Source organism: Cottoperca gobio, chromosome 24 (assembly GCF_900634415.1).
Source record: "Cottoperca gobio chromosome 24, fCotGob3.1, whole genome shotgun sequence".
NCBI lineage: Eukaryota > Metazoa > Chordata > Actinopteri > Perciformes > Bovichtidae > Cottoperca > Cottoperca gobio.
The window spans coordinates 11,988,651-12,012,101 of record NC_041378.1 but is presented as its reverse complement, the minus strand read 5'-3'; the positions used below and the strand labels follow the sequence as shown (position 1 = coordinate 12,012,101).

The 23,451-nt window shown below is 39.6% G+C and overlaps 2 protein-coding genes across 2 annotated transcripts in view; one reads left to right on the top strand and one right to left on the bottom strand.

The window, feature by feature from the left end:
- Window positions 1-2,706: 2,706 nt before the first annotated feature.
- il20ra (interleukin 20 receptor, alpha) lies at window positions 2,707-7,209 on the bottom strand. The gene is made up of 7 exons (XM_029425859.1): window positions 7,158-7,209; window positions 5,243-5,366; window positions 4,643-4,851; window positions 4,377-4,552; window positions 4,125-4,269; window positions 3,724-3,860; window positions 2,707-3,234 (listed from the first exon to the last, which is right to left on the bottom strand). The coding sequence occupies exons 1-7, from the start codon at window positions 7,207-7,209 to the stop codon at window positions 2,707-2,709; spliced, it is 1,371 nt and encodes a 456-aa protein (XP_029281719.1).
- Window positions 7,210-8,475: 1,266 nt separating this feature from the next.
- med23 (mediator complex subunit 23) overlaps window positions 8,476-23,451 on the top strand; it is a 20,434-nt gene continuing 5,458 nt past the window's right edge. The window contains exons 1-21 of the mRNA XM_029425358.1: window positions 8,476-8,699; window positions 9,479-9,510; window positions 9,634-9,721; window positions 9,817-9,941; window positions 10,537-10,648; window positions 10,878-10,976; window positions 11,101-11,202; window positions 11,299-11,368; window positions 11,775-11,887; window positions 11,979-12,074; window positions 17,408-17,614; window positions 18,842-18,985; window positions 19,189-19,334; window positions 19,482-19,727; window positions 20,229-20,371; window positions 20,474-20,648; window positions 21,450-21,613; window positions 21,766-21,890; window positions 21,982-22,187; window positions 22,886-23,066; window positions 23,191-23,361. Coding sequence (XP_029281218.1) covers window positions 8,649-8,699; window positions 9,479-9,510; window positions 9,634-9,721; window positions 9,817-9,941; window positions 10,537-10,648; window positions 10,878-10,976; window positions 11,101-11,202; window positions 11,299-11,368; window positions 11,775-11,887; window positions 11,979-12,074; window positions 17,408-17,614; window positions 18,842-18,985; window positions 19,189-19,334; window positions 19,482-19,727; window positions 20,229-20,371; window positions 20,474-20,648; window positions 21,450-21,613; window positions 21,766-21,890; window positions 21,982-22,187; window positions 22,886-23,066; window positions 23,191-23,361 — 2,796 coding nt within the window. The 5' untranslated portion in view covers window positions 8,476-8,648. The remainder of the gene's footprint in view (window positions 8,700-9,478; window positions 9,511-9,633; window positions 9,722-9,816; window positions 9,942-10,536; window positions 10,649-10,877; window positions 10,977-11,100; window positions 11,203-11,298; window positions 11,369-11,774; window positions 11,888-11,978; window positions 12,075-17,407; window positions 17,615-18,841; window positions 18,986-19,188; window positions 19,335-19,481; window positions 19,728-20,228; window positions 20,372-20,473; window positions 20,649-21,449; window positions 21,614-21,765; window positions 21,891-21,981; window positions 22,188-22,885; window positions 23,067-23,190; window positions 23,362-23,451) is intronic.

The window sequence follows — 23,451 nt, the reverse complement described above, 5'->3', positions numbered from 1 at the left end:
AAATATGTGTTATCCTAATACATCTGTAACATTACTTGAATGCATGCCTTGTAACATAGTATTTGCACACTGCTGTAAGCTTGTTGTTATATCTCTGCATAACAAGAACTTTTACTTTTGATACTTTAAGAATAATAATATTTGCAGAATTTTACTTCTTAAGTAAGATTTTCAATGCAGTACTTTAATTTGTAATAAAGAATTGTATCGTAGTATTGCCACATTTACATAATTAACATATTGAAGGCTTCTTCCACCACTGCCCCTGGTACATTTCATAGAGATGACATCCAAGCAGGAAATATCTCCATACATAACTCTCGCCATGTCTGAGAGTAAAAGTATTTAGAGAATTTTTCCTATTTAGCGGGACATGTGATGGACCCCCGGTGGTGCTTTGTTTGAAAACCAATATGGCTTTAAAAAAATGCATTATTTATGGTTACATATCACATTTGTAAATTAGAAAAGGTTTTTATAGTACGTTATATTTATACAATTTTATTTTTGTCAAACAAAGTGTCCTTGCTCTTGCTTTTACAGAAAATGTCATGAAAGGTGTTTACAATTTGACCAGTAGATGTCTCTATTCACTCTCTTGTTGCATCTTTTAGAGGCAGGTGTAAGAAATTAAAGTTAAGGTTTGCATGTATACATTTACACAAGTATGTTAATATTTTGAAACTCTACATTTTTCCTGAGAATATGTAAAAGCTGGAAAGAGTATAAACCTCTAGCAAGAAAAGGAAATACTGGTAGAGGGTCCTTTACTGCTGAAAACAGAATAATTAACAAGTTCGCTTTATTATCATTTATTTGAATATACAATATTTTTGTCTTGCGACATACAAAACTATGTGAAACATATCACTGACTTCTTTCCCAGAGTAAAAACATTTAAACAAAATTGATTAAATCCATTATAATGAAACATAATCTATGTAGAATCTTTCTGAAAAACAAACAAAGATACTTTTGCAAGTAAAAGTATTTAGCGTGCTTTAATCATTACACATTTTTTATTATTATTTTAAGATTGTGTTGATGGAATGCAGAAGTGCCAGTAGTGTAATAAAATCTGATAATTTGTAGACGATACAGCATGAAATATTTCAACAAGCTTTTGAACAACTCAAATCCAAACAAACAAATAAAAAAGGTAGCATACAAAAGTTTTTTTTTTAAACGACAAAGTGATAATGCTGTAATCTGGCACTGCAGACAGTACTTAGAAAGAAAACGTTGATTGCCAAATGATGTTGATTCTTTTTAGTACAAAGGAACAGATCGTTTTGAAAGATACTGTAGGTCAGGCAGGTTCTTTTTTAAATAAAATCTATATTGAGTAGAAAAGGTATAAAGAGTAAAGTGCTATTTTTCACTTCATCATATAGAGTAGGTAGATACTGTCTTGTTCCTCTGAACATCAGTATTTCCTTCATATAACATATTCAGCAAATGTGGATTTCCATTAAAAGGATTGCTGCAATCCCTGAGTGAGAAAATTATTAATGAATTACATTATGATTCAGACCAATTTACTACAAACAAACACTGTCTCGACGTGTCTGCACAGTTTAAGTGCTAAAGTAAAGAGGAACAGACCTGAGACTACCCACGCTATACTGCTAGACAGAGATATTAGGTAAGCATGGATATGCACAGTAATGCAATATATGCTGTAAACTGTGGTCACATAAAGTACATAACATACTTCAAAAGTAAACGGCAAAGTTCTTTATCAGGTTTTTGCACTTGCACTTAATCACCTGAACTCTATAAATAGGTCTATAATTTGATATTTCTGAAAAAAACATGTGTTATTTCTTAAGTGATCTCTTAGAAGAACTTTGACTTCATACATGTATCAAGCACAAAATACCTACATGTACTACATTTGGCTCAAAATGAAGGTGAACACAGACAATTTCCTTCAGAGTTAATCACAGTGTAATTTCTTCATAAGTGTTCACATTGATTAGTGTGATTTGTTCATCCGATAAAGTTCAGATCATAAAGTTATGATAATAATAATAATAATAATAATAATAATAATAATAATAATAATAATAATAATAATAATAATAATAATAATAATAATAATAATAATAATAATAAAGCATCAACATTCACAGGTATGAAAGTAACCTGACTACAGTATTAAGTGCTTCTCAGAGTTTGACATCTTTATTCTAAATAACAGCACAGAAGAAGAGCATATGTTTTTGTTATAATGGGGCAAACATATTGATGAATATCATCTACTGGTCCATCGAGATTACCAAATTCCATCCGGGCAAAAAATCATCCGTATCCTCACCTCTCTCCTTCTCTCTCTGTGCCTCTGCTTTTTCCTCAGACCCTTGTCTTACAAACACATTTTCCAAACTCAGCTCGCCCCTCATCAAATTCACCTCCTCCTCCTCCTCCTCTCCTCCCATTCTGTTCTCCCTCCCTTTCTCTCCCTGCACCAACCCATCCAACCCTCCCTCCTTGTTAAACTGCATCCATATCTCTGGCAACACAAGTGTCCTGGTCTGGGGATCCCAATCAATACAAATAGTTCCCTGCTCTTCCTCCTCCTCATCTTCCTCTATGTTGTGTGCTGTAGCTATCCTCAGAACACCATAGTCATCTGGTAAGACATCTGAGGCAGACATGGTGTTTTGAAAGGCATAAGTAGAAAGAAGGGGAAATACCTCACTCTCACTTCTTTCCTCCACACCTCCATTTATCTCTCCATCTGTTCTTGCTCTCACCTTTACAACCATCTCTTTCCCCATTCCTCCCAACTTTGTTTGCCGATTTAAAGGAATATGTAAGAGGCCAGTTTTTGGGGTTGTGTTTATAAATATACCTGGAAACTCTTTTTCCTCTCCCATAGCTGCTGCCTGAAAAGGCAGTAACGGTGCATGAGTCTGTGTGTGTCCAGCCAGCCTCCTCAACTTTCCACCCTTTCTTCTCGTATGCTGCACATTTCTCGTGTTGAACTTTCGTATTATTCCTATCTTCTCCTCTGGCATCCAGATTTGGAGCCGCAGCAGTAAACCCATAGTCGACAGACAAATCATCCCAGGGTTCCTCGAGCGCTGGCGGTGTTTGGGGCCTCTGGAAGGCGTATCCTGGTGGGGGTGCTTCGGGGTCTGGGTGTAGGTCTTTGATGATGGTGATGACGAGGAGTTTGGGTTTCTCAGGGGGAAACGTCAGAGAGGTCTGATGAAAAGCAGGCGGGTTCTAGAGGTTGAAGAAGGTAATTAAAAAATTGCTTTTGAAACATTTTTGACATTGTGATAGTCAAAACTCTAATATTAATTTATCACAATAAGACACTAAAATTAAGTCCGTCCTTAAATGTCCAATTTGCATTAGCAGAGGCAGAGATGGCCAGACTTTTAGACCTTAGTATGGTTCAAAATCCAAAATCACGGCTTCCCAGTTTTCCTATAATGCACCTGTTTTGTTAGACCCTCCCTGCCAGGTAGAGGTCCCACATATTTCAAACTACACCGTCCCGTTTGTAATGCAGGCTCTCCCTTAAAAATGTCTCCAAAGCCAAGCTCCAGAGCCACAGAAGACATGTGATAGCTGTTTGTAATGACAAGTAAACTTCCTGTGTAAAAGCAGTGGAGTGCCCCTTTAACCCTTTACATTTTCATTACATTAAGGACACACATTTGAAATTGCCAGTGAGTTTAAAAGTGTAAATGTGTGTGTTTCCATTACCAGTATATATGGGCTCTTTTGTCCTTTCCCCGACAGGTAGCGATAGAGAAGATAGCCAACCACCACCATCATACATATGCACACTGATGGAACAATAATAGCCACAACCACCCTCTGCAGCTGGCCAATCACAGGGTCTGGAGGGAGATGGGGAATCAGGAACATGTCACACAAATACATACATACATGTGCGTGAAGGTACATATAGGAAACACTAAGTCATTTCAGAACTCATTGTATAAAATGTAATGTTTATTTCCTTTCATTTTGGAAACTCATTCAGAAACAATACAAGACGTCTTAATTTCTCCTTTGCTTCTGTATGATGTTTAGTCACATTCCTTTGTACCTGTCAAACAGGGAGCAAACTATTCTCTCATACACAAGCAATGTGGTTGTACCTTGAGGCGTGGTTATGCAGTGCCATGCAGAGGACAGGCAGTGGGCTGGCATGTATAAGAAACTTGTCTTAGCAGAGAAGCAGTACTCTGTGTTGTACTCCATCAGGCGGAATTTGTACGAATGGGAGTCCATTAGGGAATGGTGCTGCAAACATATACACACACAGATTAGTCAGTGCAATAGAATTTAAGGTGTGCTTGATTTAGCAGCCTCTCTGTGCCAGGAGGGTGGGCCAAGCTGTTTTTACTCACTATATGCCTGCGACGGGTATTGACGATGGAGAGATTATAAATCATATGGGGGTAGAGTGTTTGCATGAAAACCGCTTGGGTGTGGTTGTTAGGCGGATATCTCATTGGTCCCTTCAGAGTGATGATGGCGTTGTTGTCCTCTATTTCCACAGAAACCAGTGGAGGGCCAAAACTAGCTATATAGATAAACCAAAATATTTAGTTTTAGTTTGTTAGTATTTATGTATTCGATCATATGTCTTAGACAGAATGTCACTTTAACTTACTGTCCGTCTTTGGATCGAATCTCCTCCCTGTCAAGACCCATTTGGAGGATGCTCTCCGGCTCACAGCACGAACCCTGGCATAGTATCCCTGCTCCAGATCCTTCGTCTCATTGCTCAGATCACACCAGCTCCGCACTATTTCTGTACACCGCCGAACCTTCCTCCAGTGCACCCGTCTTCCTTCGCTGCCTTCAACACTTTCCCCATAGCTGGGAAACACAAAGTAGACCCACACAGATCAGAGGATGCCTGGTCTCCGCACAAGCTGGGACAATAAAATTGGAGGAAGTGAGCTCAAAACACTTCCCTCGTGTGATTCCCCCTCAAGAATGAAACTTCAGCTTACACAAGCTGTTTGTTAGATCTAGTTACATTTTTATTTTGTTCCTGTCTTCTTCTCTTGTTTCTGCTTCTTTTTGTGTGTAAATTCCTTTGAGACTTGGCCTATATAAGTACATTAACTACAGCTTTAATGTACTTTATGAGTCCAACATCGATACAGTATGACCATTGACTCACAAAGGAAAGAACTTAAAGTATTTGCAACTTGAAGACAAAAGCCTTTTTTATCTTTTATTAAAACTCTTAATATTTACTCACATGGCATACTGCACTATAAAGTGTGTGTCATCCGGTGTGCCACTTCCTGGGAACCATTGCAGCACATTCTTTAGATTGACTGAAGAGAAGATCACATTGATGGGGCTGGGGGGAGAGGAGGAGACTGAGGAGAAAGATTGAGAATTATAAGAGACACATTTAATATGAATAGCTCATGTTTGTCATTAGTATTTCTACCAGTTTCTGGTAATGTATTGCCATGTTATTTTTGGAGCAGATATTTTCGCAGGGTGGTTGACTGAACCTTAAACTCTTTCCTGTATTTATAGTACCATAAAAGTGATAAAATGCACTAGGCTGTCACTATATAACGGTGCACAGGTGACAGGAAATGGGTGACAGGACACAGGTAGAGACAAGCAAACAGTTCTCACCAGTGAGCGACCCGAACAGAACAGTGAGCGACTCGAACAGTGAGTGAACCGAACAGTACAGTGAGCGACTCGAACAGTGAGTGAACCGAACAGTACAGTGAGCGACTTGAACAGTGAGCGACCCGAACAGTACAGTGAGCGACTCGAACAGTGAGCGAACTGAACAGTACAGTGAGCGACTCGAACAGTGAGTGAACCGAACAGTACAGTGAGCGACTTGAACAGTGAGCGAACCGAACAGTACAGTGAGCGACTCGAACAGTGAGCGAACCGAACAGTACAGTGAGCGACTCGAACAGTGAGCGAACTGAACAGTACAGTGAGCGACTTGAACAGTGAGCGACCCGAACAGAACAGTGAGCGACTCGAACAGTGAGCGAACCGAACAGTACAGTGAGCGACTCGAACAGTGAGCGACCCGAACAGAACAGTGAGCGACTCGAACAGTGAGCGAACTGAACAGTACAGTGAGCGACTTGAACAGTGAGCGACCCGAACAGAACAGTGAGCGACTCGAACAGTGAGCGAACCGAACAGTACAGTGAGCGACTCGAACAGTGAGTGAACCGAACAGTACAGTGAGCGACTTGAACAGTGAGCGAACCGAACAGTACAGTGAGCGACTCGAACAGTGAGCGAACCGAACAGTACAGTGAGCGACTCGAACAGTGAGTGAACCGAACAGTACAGTGAGCGACTTGAACAGTGAGTGAACCGAACAGTACAGTGAGCGACTCGAACAGTGAGCGAACCGAACAGTACAGTGAGCGACTCGAACAGTGAGTGAACCGAACAGTACAGTGAGCGACTTGAACAGTGAGCGACCCGAACAGTACAGTGAGCGACTTGAACAGTGAGTGAACCGAACAGTACAGTGAGAAAGTCGAATAGGACTGTGATCAACCTACAACCGAACACACTACTCAACCGGAACATCAACATACCAACAGACATCCATAACTACAACCGGAAGCTCCATCTGCATAAGAACCCATACACCTACCTGTGTAGATGGCATAAGAATAGGAAAATTGAAATTGGAAATTGTGCCATTACAATACTATTGGATGGTCATAAAAAAAGCAAAAATATATAACCAAAGTGTTAGAATTGAACTAATTTAAATTCTTTATGTACTTGACATCGGGAAAACCCGAGTTCATTAAACTATTTGTGCATGGGCCACAGATTGATGAAAGTTAGTTTCTGATTAATCTTAATCTGAGAACCAGATTCGTAGGTTACAGACATCTGAACCTATGACACATTAAACTTGAACTCCACACATTACTAATTTTCATGACATGTATAGCTACACCCAAATGACAGGCCATGTACAGGAGGAGTAAATTAATCAAACCTTGACAACTGTGTGCAAAGTAACAGTTGCTAAACAGTAGCAGAATAAACGTTTCATGAATGTTTCATATGCTTAGTCATGGGAATAGGGCTAATGTAAGGAATGAGTAAAGAAAGAAGAAAACGAAAAACAACTATAGTACTCGGGATGTTGGTCATACCTGTACAGTGCAGAGCTCCCAGGAGGTTTAGAAAAATCAACCCTGTCCACATCTCTGTAAGCAGCGGTCATGTTTTCATAATTTCACAAAAAACACCAACATTTCCAATCCTCCTGCAGCTGTTCCTTTACCGGCCAGAGGGCTCCGTAGGCTTCTTCCCCTCCTTCGGAAGAACACCTGTCAGTGGCCCGATGTTTCTCCACAAGATTAAATTAAATCACCTAAAATTATCTTCAAGGAGAAATTACATAACCGCGGATTAAATCGGAATGGTTGTATATCGGTGGGCGACGACCGGTAAAACCTCAACGATGTACAGTAAACAGCCACTTGCGACAGGTTTCCGTGTATAAGGAAGGAATGTGACTTTACTTGTTGGTGCAGGTGTGTGTGTGTGTGTGTGTGTGTGTGTATGTGTGTGTGTGTGTGTGTGTGTGTGTGGAATGAGTAATCTGATCCAAGTGAAAGCAAATACTCTGTAAAAAAAAACAAAAAACATTAATAAATCCTGCAAAAGTAGAAATACTCAAAATGGGCCATATATTATTGGATTGTTATTATTGATTAATCAAAATGTAAGCATGTTAACGAGCAATCGCTATAGTTATACAGTGTTGTTTGATCTACAACAGTGCCGACAATATGTTTTGTATATATTATTTATTTATTTATATATATTTAATGTAGCCTTCAGCTTTTAGAATACGTCTTTGTATACGCTTTTAGCTCCCTACCACTCCTGCACAAGCTTATTTTACTTTAAATTAATGCATATCTGAGTATGTGTTGATACAGGTGTTGTTGTATTTGTACTATGTTGTTTATCCTGTACACACGACATCTATTGCACGTCTGTCCATCCTGGGAGAGGGATCCCTCCTCAGTTGCTCTCCCTGAGGTTTCTTCCATTTTTCCCCTTTAATTTTGGGGTTTCTTTTAGGAAGTTTTTCCTTGTGCGATGTGAGGGTCTAAGGACAGAGGGTGTCGTAACCTGTACAGTCTGTAAAGCACACTGAGACAAATGTATAATTTGTGATATTGGGCTATACAAATAAATTTGATTTGATTTGATTTGATTTGTATATATGTGAAAGTCTTTGTGTACATATAATATATTGTATAACAATTGTCTATTTGCAAGTTCACATACATTAGAGTAAGTAGGCCAGACTTAACTAAATATAGATTTAAAAAATACGTGCCGAGTGTAAGTGGTATGGTACTTTACATGGTCAAAAATGTTAATCATATATTATAATTAGCATACGTTATAAATACAGAGGCATTATGGTTACACATCATGATGACATGATGAAGCGGAACTGTGCAGCTCCGGTCTCTGATGTGTCTCCGGGTTATTTTTGAAGTTGCACGTCAAGCGGCGCATTCGATTCTTTCCAGTTTCTGTTAGCATATAGCTTGTTGATAGCATTGTCTGTGCCTAACCTGATTGATTTGTGTGATGTTTCTCTAAAGAAAATTGATGCAAACATGGCGCTTTCGATGGAAACGCAGCTCCAGAGCATCTTTGAGGATGTTGTGGTAATTTGCATCTTTATTTACTGGTTTTAAAGCTAACATTAGTTAGCATTTCAGACAACGTTAGCCTTTTCCATTATATGTTCTCTCGTGAAGCTGCTGTGCAAATGAATAATTTCAACTATACTATACTGTACTGTACTATACTATACTATACTATACTATACTAGGCTACTGTAATACTAATACTACTAAATACTGTTACGTTATAACTTACCCTACATATATGAATCGACAGTTAAGATTGAAACATTTTCGTCGCCAACGTAACGTTAACATTTTAAAAGGTTTTTGGACTTTCTGCATTATGTATACAAGTACCTAAGTGTTTATTCATTGCACCTTTTGAATGTGCACATTTGCATCTTTCCTTTTACAATGTACCTCATAGTAATTGATTATTTCATTTGAAAAGTATCTTTTGTTTTTAAACCAATTGCGTAATTTGCTATGATATTAATAGCAGCGTTGCTTCAAAACTACTAATTGAGCAAGGGCAATAGCACTAACGTTAGATAAAAAGAATGATAATTTACCCTAAAACTGTTTCAATAACATGTATTTTAATCATTTTACTTTGTATTATATTTTGTTTGTATCATTCTTAAATCTGACTTCCCTGTGTACTGAAGCAACAGAGCAGAGATTCATTATTGCGATTACTATCATTAAGAAATAAGTGGAAAGCTGTAAGATAAAACTACAGAAGAGAGATAACAATGTAAACGTTATATTTCTTCCCACATGTTTTCTCAATTTTATTTTTCTCTTTCTCCCCTCAGAAAACGGAGATGATAGAAGAGGCCTTTGCTGGGTAAGATGGCTACAAACACACACTTGCACGCTTTATGTCTTGGCAGAAAAAGAAAAAGAAAAAAGAATGCATTTAAATACACAAAATCCTGTAGGCTAAATGATCAATTGTGTTGTGTTTTAGGATGTTTATGGACACTCCAGAGGATGAGAGGACTAAACTGATCAGTTGTCTGGGAGCCTTCAGGCAATACTGGGGGACACTACCACAGGTATCTAGACACACCAACACAGACACACACTTACACATGATAAGATAATGAATTCTTGGCTGGATGTTTTAAATTCTCTCCATGTCTTTCTGAAGGAGTCTCATGAACAGTGTGTGCAGTGGATAGTGCGCTTTATACACAGCCAGCACAGTCCCAAAAGAATCTCCTTCCTCCATGACTGTCTAGCAATGGCTGTGGAGACCAGTCTGTTACCGCCCAGGTACACACACACACACACACACACTTACAAAGGCTTTTTGTTTTATTGATTTTTGTTAAGATCACCTCTTGCCTTCAGATACAATTAGAGTAGATTAATAACCATCCTTATGGTTTATGATGGCACTATAATTGAAAGTATTACTTTTCATTTATATCATACATAACGTGTCATTAACATGCAAGCTGCAGTAATTCTGTTTAAAGCTGGGACATAATAATAATAATAATAATAAGCTTTATTTGTATAGCACCTTTCATACAAGAATTGCAGCCCAATGCTTCACATCAAAAACATAACAATTAGTACAAGGACAGGATAAGAGCATTTACAGTACAATAATCACAGTGTAGATGCAAATTAGTCTGAAGTACCATTACAAAAATAGCCAAATTAAAATAGTATAAAATAACAGATAGAATAGTATAAAATAGCAGATAAAATTGCAGAATTAAAATAATATAGCAGAATTAAAATTGTATAAAAATAGCAGAATTAATGAACATAACACAACCACATGATGTGCACTCTTATCTATTATGTTAGGTATTTTGCCTCTATCGTTCATCTAATGAGTCTCTTTGTCTTTGTGAAGGATGGTGTGTGGAGCTCTCATAAGTTCGGACAGTTTGGAATGGGAGAGGACTCAGTTGTGGGCGTTAACTTTCAAACTGATTCGCAAGATCATTGGCGGGGTGGACTACAAGGTCTCACACACACAAGCACAACTGAGACAATTTGTCAACAAGCTCTGGCCTCTGGCATGTTTGGATGTGTTTTTAAGTTGTTGCAAGTTAATCTCAAATTTCTATTATGTAAACCTAAATGTTCTAGAGACTCTAGACTCCCTTATATCCCTCATCTCTTCTTAACAGACAACTGTTGAAGATGAAATCTTACATCACCGGATATGTTTTTAAAGTGTTTTTGTTTCAGGGGGTTCGAGACCTGTTGAAAGCAATACTGGATAAAATTCAGACCGTTCCTACAACTGTCAGCTCGGCTATAGTCCAACAGCTTCTGGCCGCTAGAGAGGTATCTTTCTTTCACTTATTAAATCTAATTATTTGTGATTTTCTTTATTTTTCACTTGTTTGAATATTCATCTGTAATCATACCATATCTATCACTTTAATGTATTACTCTGTGTGTACTCCAGGTGGTAGAGTATATCCTAGACAGAAATGCCTGCCTCCTACCAGCCTACTTTGCTGTCACAGAAATCAGAAAACTGTATCCAGAGGGACAGCTGTCACACTGGGTAAGTGCGAGTTTCTGGTGTGGTGCAGCTATGTCATCTGTAGCTAACAAATGTTTCTGTTTTATTTTCTCTCTTTCATTCTGTCTCTGATTGTAGCTTCTAGGCAGTTTGATATCAGACTTTGTGGACAGTTTCAGACCCACAGCCAGAATCAACTCCATCTGTGGTAAGAGAAACATAAACACACCCATGCCTGGAAGCTTCCAAAATATTGATCAAAAAAGATGTGATGTATGAGTTTTGTTGTTCTCAAGGGTTCTTGTTTTTGACAATACTCTTCTTTTGCTTTGCCGCAGCTTTAATGAAGTCTATTCCTTTTTGAAACCAAACTGTACATTAAAGGGGAAATCTGATCTAAAGGGGGGGGGGGAAATGCTGAATATGTACAACAATAAAGACACACAAATAGAGATTTACGCAGTTTCTATTGAGCTCTATTGTGGATTACTCAACACTTGCATGTATGCTGCAGAGTTATGACTTATAGTCCTTGAGTAAAGTACATCATGCAACTGGTATACTCACTGTGCAGTGTGCCTGTTTAGTCATTCCATGTGTGAATGTGTCCACAGGTCGGTGCAGCTTGTTACCAGTAGTGAATAACAGCGGGGCCATCTGTAACTCCTGGAAATTAGACCCCACTACTCTCCGCTTCCCTCTGAGGGGCATGCTGCCATTTGACAAGGTATTACATTAACATAATCACTACACAAGCATTTAAACGCACCAACACATGAAAGCATTTCTACATTGTATGTTGTTGTTTTTTTATGCAGGACCTGTTTGAGCCACAGACGGGTTTGCTGCGCTATGTGTTAGAACAGCCATATTCAAGAGAAATGGTGTGCAACATGTTAGGACTCAACAAGCAGGTATGAAAACCTCTTCTTCTACTTCTGCTCCGTTGCTTCTACACCAGGCCCCTCCACCTGCCCTTACCTTTCCTGCCCATTTGACTCTTTGTTGACTTTCCCCTTTCTTTTGAGTTTTTTTGCCACCCCACTCTTCTTCCCTCTACCTGCTCCTGCTGTTCCTTTCCCCCTTGTTTCTCATTCTTGTCTTTATCCTCTCTGCCGCTCCTCGTCTGTTGTTCTTTTTCTACATGACTTATTCCTACACCTCATCCTATTCTGCTCTTTCTATTTGTTTGTGTTTACCCAACCTTTCTTCATATATATATATTTTTTTCTTGTTTCTCCTCCCCCACCCTCTTTTGACACCCCTCTCCTCCCTTGTTGCCCTGGTAACACAGCTATATTAGACCATATGTAGAGCAAGCCGATGCTGTGAGCGTGACCCATAATGCACTGGTGTTAGTTTTCCCTGTTGGGTTCATGCAGTTTCAACTCAGCCCAGCTCGCTGAGCACCATAGACACAGTTTGACCAGCTCTCACAGTTTGTTGATAATCAACACTGGCCAGAGCTCTGATTTGGACGTTCCCTCATACATTTAGAATATCAACAAATACACCAGAATCCAGTTTGTCTTTTTGAATTGGCTGAGTTGATGCTAACTGTGCTGACAGTGAACAACCTAGCTCCTTAGTCATCACTTTCTCTCTCTCTGTCTCTGCTTTTCCCCCCTCTCTGTTTCTTTCTCCTTCTTTCTTTGTTTCTCTCTCTTTTGTCCTCTGGTTGTGTGTTGTGTTTGTCTGTCTCTCTGCCATGCACTCTCTAGACTCTGAACATTGCCCAGGTATGTCGTTGTTCCTCTTCCTGGTCACCTGACTTACCAACTAACCAGCCCATTGGACGCATAGCTTTTTTTTTTGCCACGCTGATGTCATAGAAATGGGAAACTGGACCAAACAAATCCCTCAGATGGAGTGAAGAGAAATGCTACAGAGCTTGAGATGGTCGCAGCAGGGATTTATAGAGATATACTCAGTAGAAAGAGACACATGTGGCCAAATAAATACTAAATAAATACAAAGGCAGACACGCAAGTACATCAAATATGATAGACAGGCGGCCGCAGGTTGATCGATGTTTATGGATCATTAACCATGGATGGCTTGTTCAATTGAAAGGGTTGTGTGCAAAGTAAATTGTTTTCAGTTGCCTCCGTTTGCTTCATGTGCTCCCTTATCTCTGCTTTTAATACAGCAGTACACAATACAATAAAATGTATTGATTGAAGCCACAGATGGCCAATATCTTCTGTTAATTTAATATATACTATACTATAAGACAGGAATTCTATTTTGGAGAGATTACTTGTTTTAATATATATATATATATATATATATATATATATATATATAATATATATATATATATATATATATATATATATATATATATATATATATATATATATATATATATATATATATATATATATATATATATATATATATATATATATATATATATATATATTAAAACAAGTAATCTCTCCAAAATAGAATTCCTGTCTTATAGTGCAGGCTTTTCTAAAGTAAAATAATCCATTACTTTTACTGCTTAAATTTATACTCTGTTAATTTCCTGTAACATTGGAATTGCTTGTTATATTAATGTTTAATATTCTCTAATTTATCTTCTAATATTTTAATATTTCTTATTCTCTGCATTCTAATGTGTTTTTGACGTTATGCAGTCAATGCCCAATTTCCATACATACATTGATTAGGGCTGAACAATACAAGGGAAATATCTGATCTGCGATAACGTTGTTGAATATCACGATAACAATATTATTTACGATAAATAAACTGTTCTCAGTTCTGCCTCTCTGCTGCTTTCAGTATACTGCTAAAACAAATTTATTTATTTCCCACACACTTTATTGAACATTGAACCGAACACAATCGGGAACCAATAAAAACAAAGTGATCGTTTAAAGATGATACTGATATTCTCTTTCAACTAACTCAAAAATCACAATCTTTTGCGATGCGTTTATCGCGCAAGATGACATTCCGATAATGATTTTATAAAAATAAACTATATATTGTGCAGCCCTAACATAGATCATTAAATAATTTATTTCCAATCCTTGATTGTCCCTAATGTCAATTCAGCCAGCTGACTTTTACTGTAGATCGTTATAGATTCTCTGGACTGTAGTTTTTGTCCAGCCGTGTATTTAGTTCCAGCCACAACCAGCTGACGTTAAGTATTTCTGATTTAAACCCTGCTGTTGAAATTTCAAGTCCTGCTGCACTGCATGTATGAATGTAGTCTGGTCCTTGCCTGTTGTTAGCGAGGTCCTCTCGTGTCTGACCCTATGCTGCTTTTCCGTTGTGCTGACCTGAGCAAAACTACTCGTATCTGGACAAAATAGTGCTCTTAAATCGTACTGCAAAATAGTTTATTATGCTTTGCAATTCAAGTACACTGCAATAGCCAGGCAGTAATTGCAGGAAGTCATGCGCTACTTCTATATAATTAAGTCTACAGGTCAATTTATCTTTATCAGTGTATTGATTTTTAGGTAGGCGTTGGCGGATCCCGTTGATTTTGAGAGGTTGGATCTTAATGATTTTCTGATTGTCATGTCTTCTACTTCCATTCTACGCTTTGATGCTACAGTACATCAGTGAACCTTATTCCTATGCAATTGATCCAGTCAATTAATTGCTTTTGCAAAAAACATAAAGGGTTTTTTAATTAGAGGCTTTCATTCCTTTTTAAACTTATCATTCTCCCAAGAGTACCTCTTTTCTTTCCATGCTAGAGATGGAGTGATATCTTTGTAATTACTTGGCGATACTAAATTCACTTGGATAGCAGTGTACAAATTTAAATAGCATGCGCATGGGCAACTTCAAAAGTAGAAGACATGGCAAAGTGTGGATTACAAAGCCAAATGCTCCTTATACTAATTTGTAGTTTTTAGTTTGTTGATCAGTGTTTTGCCCAGGTCGGCTGATGAGTGATTCTGATTGGCTGTCCGAGTGGATGCGTGAACTCTGACCTGTGTTGTGTGATGTTCATTGGTTGACACGTGGTTGATTTTCTTCCTCCAGTTTGTACCTTTTGCATCGTAGTTTTACGTTCATCATTGGCACTTAGCATCAGTGCATAATGAACTACAAGCAACCCGCTTGTCTGTCCATTTATTTTAAACTTTACTTTTATATGCCAATCACTGAATGATCAAAATGATTGAAGCCTAAATGAACAGCTATCCCAACGAGAATTAATTAACAAGTTCAAATGACATAAATATTTGACCCAATGACTCCAGTTCTTTATTGATTTTGATATGTCCTTAAAACTGCATACTGTTCTCAGAGCGGCGTTTCAAGCCACATTGGTCAGTCATCCCTTTATCAAACAGTACGACACTTCAAAACACAAGAGTCTGAAATGAACTTTCAGTGGCAGATAAGTTACATGCCCACTTTTTTAACATTCGATAACCAGCAGTGATCACTATCGGTGGCAGATGGATACTAATTTGGGGGGGAAACTGGGTTGAGACACGGATACTCTAGATACACATCTGTTTGCTATTTGTTGAGTTGGTTTGTTTGTGGAGGAAGTGGATTATAGACCGGCCACTGGTATGGTTTTACTGTTGCTAGGACACTGGCTTCGGGGTGTAACTAGGTAAGCCATTGGGCTAATTTCCTTGTACAGTAGGCTTGTGGATCCTTCTCTCTTTCTCTCGCTCTTTCTTTGTTTTTCTCTTGCCCTCTCTCTTTCTGTGTGTGTGTGTGTGTGTGTGTGTGTGTGTGTGTGTGTGTGTGGGTGTGGTGGCAGAGGAAGAGTGACGGTCAGCCTCACAGCTCCTCTTCTTCGTCTTCCCAATCACACTACCTCCCCACTTTCCCAAACAATTGTTAGCCTGCATGCAGGAACGTTTTGCATTGTTTGGTTTGGTGTTCAGTGCTGTGCTGTGTCATGTAGTACTGCTCTGTGCTGTGCTGTTTAGTTCTTTGCTGTGTTGTGTGAAACGGGCTCTGTTAAGAGAGATCCACACTCCTCCTGTCTGTCTGGTGGCTGAAGTTAAGTTTCCCACCCTGAGTTAATAGGAAAATGTCAGTATTGGTAGTTTTTGATATTTCTAATTCTTTGAAGAAAATAAAAATTACGATTTGCCATGAAATTAGGGCCATCATGTCAGGTACTATGAATATTTTTCATGCAACTTAACAATTGAGTTCTGTGGATAATGCTTCAATCCACTATTAGTTTAATGGTGCCATGTCTACACTGTTATCCATACGGTACGCCGACTCTAGCCCATGCAGAAGAGTCCACTTGGCCCACATTTGAAGATGCACCTTGTGTATTCTACTATATGACCTGAAGTCAGGGTTAAAAAAAAAATCTAACCATTAACCTATTGCAGCTTAAAGATCTTTTAAACCTGCCTTCCCGTCGCTCCCTCTCTCCAAACTCACTCAGCCATTTTTCAGATTTTCTCTTGATTCCCTCCTTCCTTCTTTTCTCCCCTCTTTCATCAAAAGTCCCCTTCACAAATGGAAGTCTCAACATTGTTGATACCGTTTCTATGGAAAAAGATGATATGATAGGATATGATCATTCCAGAAACACATCTAGTATTTGCTCAAGACTTCTTACGAGCTCAGTCTAGTTTGTGAGTTCAGTGCTAATTGGCTGCTGCATGTTGAGTCTCAAATATCATAACTACCCACCAACACATGAACCTTCTTTTGTGATTGGTTGTCTCACTCCACGTAAAACCTTCATGTACGATTTGCTGGGACCTTTTGTGTGCACTGGAGCTGCAGAAGAAATTTGCCAGAAATCTTACGAGGATCAAATGACAACTTGGCAAATTGCCGGAGCTATGTGGACAGTTTAGCACCTGTTCCTACATAGTACCATCACAGGTAAATTACCAGAACATTTGCGTATAAAGGTAAATGTTAAAAAGGGACGACAGGAAGGTTTACCCAGCTGACAGAAGCAGGAAGGAGATGCCGTACTGCATGCAAGGGAAAAGATTTTATAAGTTAATGTCTGACAGTTGTTGGAGCATCTCTTAACATGAAAATGTGTGTGTGAAGTAAATTTAACGATGTTCTCTCCCACATTCTCTCCCTCCCTCTGTCTGTCTTTCCTCTCCCTCCCTCTCCCTCTGTCTTTTCATGTCTCCCTCACCCCTTTTCTTTCCCTGTCTCTCTCTGTCCTTGGACGTCTTTCCCTCCCTTTCTCCGTTTAACTTCCTCTCTCTCCTGCCCACTATTTTCTTTATCCTTTAACACTCCCGTCCTCCCCCGTCAGCATAAGCAGCGTTGTCCAGTGCTGGAGGAGCAGCTGGTGGACCTCGTGGTGTACGCCATGGAGCGCTCCGAGACCGAGGAACACTTTGACGCCGACATCGGGGGAACTAGCCAGTTGCTGTGGCAGCATCTCTCCTCCCAGCTCATCTTCTTTGTGTTGTTTCAGTTTGCAAGCTTCCCTCACATGGTGCTGTCGTTACATCAGAAGGTAAGAGGAGGGAGGTAACGGAGGAAGGAAGAGTTAACAACCCTAATAATTGGATTTTTACATTTATTGACAATATTCTTACATATATTCATAAAATATATTAGACTTTGTCAGGAAACAACTGTCAGAAAGCAAACAAGTTTAAAAAGTATCGTAAGAACCTAAGAAGACAACGCCTGAAGAAAAAAACCTGAAGATATCCACATCCCATAATGTAATTCCATTTTGCAGCCATTGTTTAGCTGTTGCCTTAAGGGAAGGAGAATTTAAATATCAGATCAACAAAAGGTAGGATATACATTTTTATTGAAAACCAAACACATGCAACTGGAAGGAAGTTTATGCACTGACATACTTGTCAAAACCAGTTGTTGGGATTAGGGGTGTTTGGGAGAAATGTATCTAACCTGGGACGTCTTCCGGAGGGATTATATAACTTTCGTTTAGCGGCTAGGTTACATGGTGAACAACAAATACGTGGTGAAATCGGCAGCAGTAGAGCTGTTTAACGGTAGCTGTTAGCTGTTAGCAGCCATAAACTTACATTGTGATGCGTTTATGCTCTATTCAGTAAAAATTTATATTTGCCATTGTCATGATGTGGTCAAATGTAACCTTGTAAAATTTAGTTTTTGGCAAGAAACTTGAATAAATACAGTTGTATAAAGTGAATATTTGAGAGGGAATTACATCCTTACACTAGCTCCAACCAGCTTATAAAACATTCTTAAAACTGCTGATGCCAAATTTTCTTTAATCAAAGCAAATATTTAAATAAAAATGAGTTAGTCTGTAAAGTGCCTTATGGCTACTAACCCTCTCCACCTCCCTACGCTTGTATTTCGAGTGTAATTCATTAGCCAAAAAAGAGACCAAACGACAAACAAAGTTTGTATGATATTATTTATTTTCTAATTTTCGATAGATGTCGCTAATATATCGTTATCGTGAAATATTTTGGCCACAATAATCGTGTGTTGAAAATCTGATATCGAGACATAGTTGAGGTCCATTAAAGAGATGTCTTTAACCCTCTGCTAAAAGCAGTGAGTTAATAACGACTCTCTGCTCCCCGGTCTTTGTGGCTCCTGTGAAATGTAGGTAACAACTCAATGAAGCAAAACCTCTAAGGCAAATACAAAAGTTTTCAAAGAGTGGGTGTTTAAAGGATCAAACGGGTATCAGCTGATGAAACCTCTTGTTGAGTTTGTCTTTCTCTCTCTCTAGCTTGCAGGCAGAGGTCTCATTAAAGGGAGGGACCACCTGATGTGGGTCTTGCTGCAGTTCATATCGGGAAGCATTCAGAAGAACGCGTTAGCTGACTTCCTGCCTGTCATGAAGCTCTTTGACCTGCTTTACCCAGAAAAAGAGGTACGCACGTCTGCCAAGGAATGATTTTGGTTTACTACAATCTACCGTGTTGTGCCTATTCGACTGTTTTTATTGGCTGTAGTAGTAGTAGTAGTAGTAGTAGTAGTAGTAGTGGAAGTTCTGGTAGTGATAGCAATTTGTTCTACAAGTAACAACTTCACAGGCTACTTTCAGATATATCCGTGTTTTCTCTCCCACTTCAGTGCATTCCGGTTCCGGACATTAACAAGCCCCAGTCGACTCATTCTTTTGCCATGACCTGCATCTGGATCCACCTGAACCGCAAAGCTCAGAATGACAACTCTAAACTACAGATACCCATACCACATTCTCTGAAACTACACCACGAGTACGTATCTGTAAAATACTGGAGCCTGAAATATGTACTTTAGATCAATAAATACCTCAAGATTACACCAAACTACTGTACCTAGGGAATAGTTAAATAAAACCCAAACAAACACACAACGTGTTTCTGCTTCCCTCCGTCTGTCAGGTTTCTCCAGCAGTCGTTGCGTAACAAGACCCTGGGCATGTCCGACTACAAGATCGCCCTGCTGTGTAACGCCTACAGCACCAACTCCGAGTGCTTCACTCTGCCGATGGGCGTCCTGGTGGAGACCATATATGGAAACGGCTCTATGAGGATCAACCTACCCGGCACCAACTGTATGGCGTCGGGGTCTGTCACCCCGCTGCCCATGAACCTGCTGGATTCACTCACAGTGCACGCAAAGATGAGGTAAGGGAAAGCAAAGGATGCACGCACAAATTAACCATAAGAAAACAGAGCTCCCGCAGACGTCCGCGAACATCATTGTTGGCGTCATTACATCAGGTTACGTGGGATTCAAAACTGCGTGAGGATTGGCGCCAGATGCTGCTCATAAAAATGACCACAAAACAAAAACATCTTACTAATAGAGGATCAATATGTTTTGTGTGTTTAGTAAAAATCTTATGAAAAAACATTTGAGTATTTTTCTAATTTTATTTATGACACAATTTCAGTACTTTCATAAACTACTCTGGTTGATGTTGATGATAGAAATGTTATGGTTGTTATTGACTTGCATAACCCTGGTTAGTAGTTTTAGTTAATAAAGATTTTAGGGATATGAAACATTTACTTCAAGAAAATGATAATCAGATGATTTTAAGAAGACAATGAAATAAACCGAGAGCTACACAGATAATTTATTACAATGAATGTAACTGTCCCTATGTCCCTCTCTGCCTCCAGTCTGATCCACAGTATTGCCACGCGGGTAATAAAGTTGGCCCACGCCAAATCCAGCATCGCCCTGGCCCCCGCACTGGTAGAAACATACAGCAGACTGTTGGTCTACATGGAGATCGAGTCACTGGGCATCAAAGGATTCATCAGTAAGTAACGAAAACATTTGAATTCACCGCTGTGATGAAAAGCCTTTAACTTAAAATGCAGAAAGTGTCATTTCACACCTCACAGCATCTCTCTCTGTTCAGGCCAGTTGCTGCCTAACGTGTTTAAGTCTCACGCGTGGGGAATCCTTCACACGTTGCTGGAGATGTTCAGCTACAGGATGCACCACATTCAGCCACACTACAGAGTCCAGCTGCTGAGTCATCTGCACAGTCTGGCTGCTGTCCCCCAGACCAACCAGAACCAGCTGCATCTATGGTAATGTGGGCAAATATTTAACATACTTACCATATTTCACTACTGATGCTATCACAACTAAAGGGGGCTCCAATCAGGATTTTTGGGGCCTATCGCCGGAAGCACGGGTCTATTCCAAGACTTCTATTATCGAATAGCATTATTTATTTAACAACATTGTATACTAAGTATTAAAATGAAGAGATGAGAAACATATTCTACACTCTCTCTTATAGCCCATTGTATACAGAGATCCGGCATCACTGCAGTAAAGAAGACTCCTCATTTCACCGGCTTTGCTTATTTACACTGAACCAAACCCGACTTGCCATACACAGACGTTGATTCAGCTCTGTGGCTACATCCACTGCCGGCTTAGAATGCCTCCCATTCTGTGTCTGTACCTTTCTTGTACAGATCAGTGAAGCCAGCCTTGAACAGGCTTTGTAAAAGGAGCTGTAGAGACACAACTCACAACTCTGGTGAAGCTATTTTAGCGGCACATAGAGAAGTTGTCTCCCTATTTTGTGTCATTCAATCGCGTCACCTGATCGGCTTTTATAGAGATTAAACTTCACACGTGATTTTATAATTAAACAACCACTCCAGTGTGTGCAGCCTCAGCTGGTTGAGATATGAACGGTACAATACAAAGTAACACCTGACCAAATATATGCGTCACTACATTACTTACTGCACAGCTATGTACAACACTGTACATGTGTTGTTTTAAGTGAGCCCACCGCCACTGAAGGTCATTTAAAGAACACAAAAAGAAAAATCATAAAGATGATAATGGTCTCTCTCGTCCTCTGTCCCCAGTGTTGAGAGCACAGCTCTGCGGTTGATCACAGCGTTGGGGAGTTCAGAGGTGCAGCCCCAGTTCACTCGCTTCCTCAATGACCCAAAGACGGTTCTGTCAGCTGAGTCCGAAGAGCTGAACCGAGCCTTGATCCTCACTCTGGCCAGAGCCACACACGTCACAGGTAGCACTGACTCTGCGTTTACTTCTTTAGATTAGATAATGTAATGATTGTTGGTTTCTTTATTCACCTTGTTTCAGCCTGGGACAGCCCCTGTTCCCATATCCTCTTAATTATATATCTTTTTAAGTTGCCTGCTTCGTGTCTGTGTTTAGATTTTTTCACAGGGTCAGACTCCATCCAGGGGACTTGGTGTAAAGACATCCTGCAGACCATCATGAACTTCACGCCTCATAACTGGGCATCACACACACTGTCCTGCTTCCCTGCGCCACTACAGGTGCACTATGGTCATTTAGACATGAGTTGTATTTCATCTCAAATGTGATGTCCTAATCCTTTTGTAATGTCTCTCTCTGTCTTCCTCTCAGGCGTTCTTCAAACAGAACAATGTTCCTCAGGAGTCTCGTTTCAACCTGAAGAAGAACGTTGAAGAGGAGTACAGGAAGTGGAAGTCCATGGCCAACGAGAATGACATCATTACCCACTTCTCCATGCAGGGCTCGCCCCCACTGTTCCTCTGTCTGCTGTGGAAGATGCTGCTGGAGACCGACCACATTAACCAGATCGGCTTCAGGTTTGGTGTCATAATTTTGTGTCTCTACAGAACAGATACACTTTCAAATATGTATTTATTATATACAGTCACAGGCACAAACGTTGTACATACAGAGCCAATAAGTGTTCTTTCTAATGTTTTATTTGCGAAATAAGGTTGATACTGAAAATATATTAAAATATCAAATTAAATAGAAATCTACGGATGAGATTTTATTAATTTCTAAGTCTGATTAGACAAAGTTAATGTCTTACGAACAAGAGAAAAAAAAAGTTTTTTCCAGGATCATTGATTATTCAAGTTACTTTTTCATCTGTCGGAACACCTGGTAAAACCTGGTTTCAGTGATTTTATAAAAAAAAGAAAGAAAAAGGAACTTAGAAAGATGATCCTGGCAAAACATTTTCACCTGTTCTTAAGTCGTAAACACGGGAGAGAAAACTATTTAAATCAGACCAGATATTCCATACAATCTGTTAACACATACAAAGTACAGTCCCTTCATTTTAGCCATGTTTTACATTCGATGTCCCTGACACCACAGAGTTTTGATGAATCATGTGGTAATGACGCATCTCACCACTGATGTTCTGGCATTTTGTACACTAATTAGCCCCGGGGGTATAAACAACATTTGTGGCTAATTGATCCAGCGGGAGTATACAGTGTTGTTTTGACATGAGGAGCTAACTGCAGCCTGATTTTGTGTCCCCCAGGGTTTTGGAGCGTATCGGGGCACGTGCACTGGTAGCTCATGTTCGAACATTTGCAGACTTCCTTGTCTATGAGTTCTCAACATCAGCCGGCGGACAGCAGCTCAACAAGTGCATCGAAATACTCAACGACATGGTCTGGAAGTACAACATAGTCACCCTGGACAGACTCATTCTGTGTCTGGTGAGGAGAAACGTGCATGTGGAGAGAAAAGAAATATACATATACAATATACATACATGCATACATACATATACACTATATGACAAGGTCTATGTGTCTCACTTCTCTTCTCCTCTGCGTCCAGGCGATGCGTAGCCACGAGGGCAACGAGGCTCAGGTTTGCTACTTCATAATCCAGCTGTTGCTGCTGAAGCCCAACGACTTCAGGAACAGAGTCAACGATTTTGTCAAGGAGAACGCTCCGGAGCACTGGCTGCAGAGTGACTGGCACAACAAGCACATGAGCTACCACAAGGTATGCACAAACTCGCTTGTGGTGCTTATTTTTCTTTTTTTCAGAAGTTAAAGGGATAGTTCAAATGTTTTTGAAGTAGGGTTGTATGAG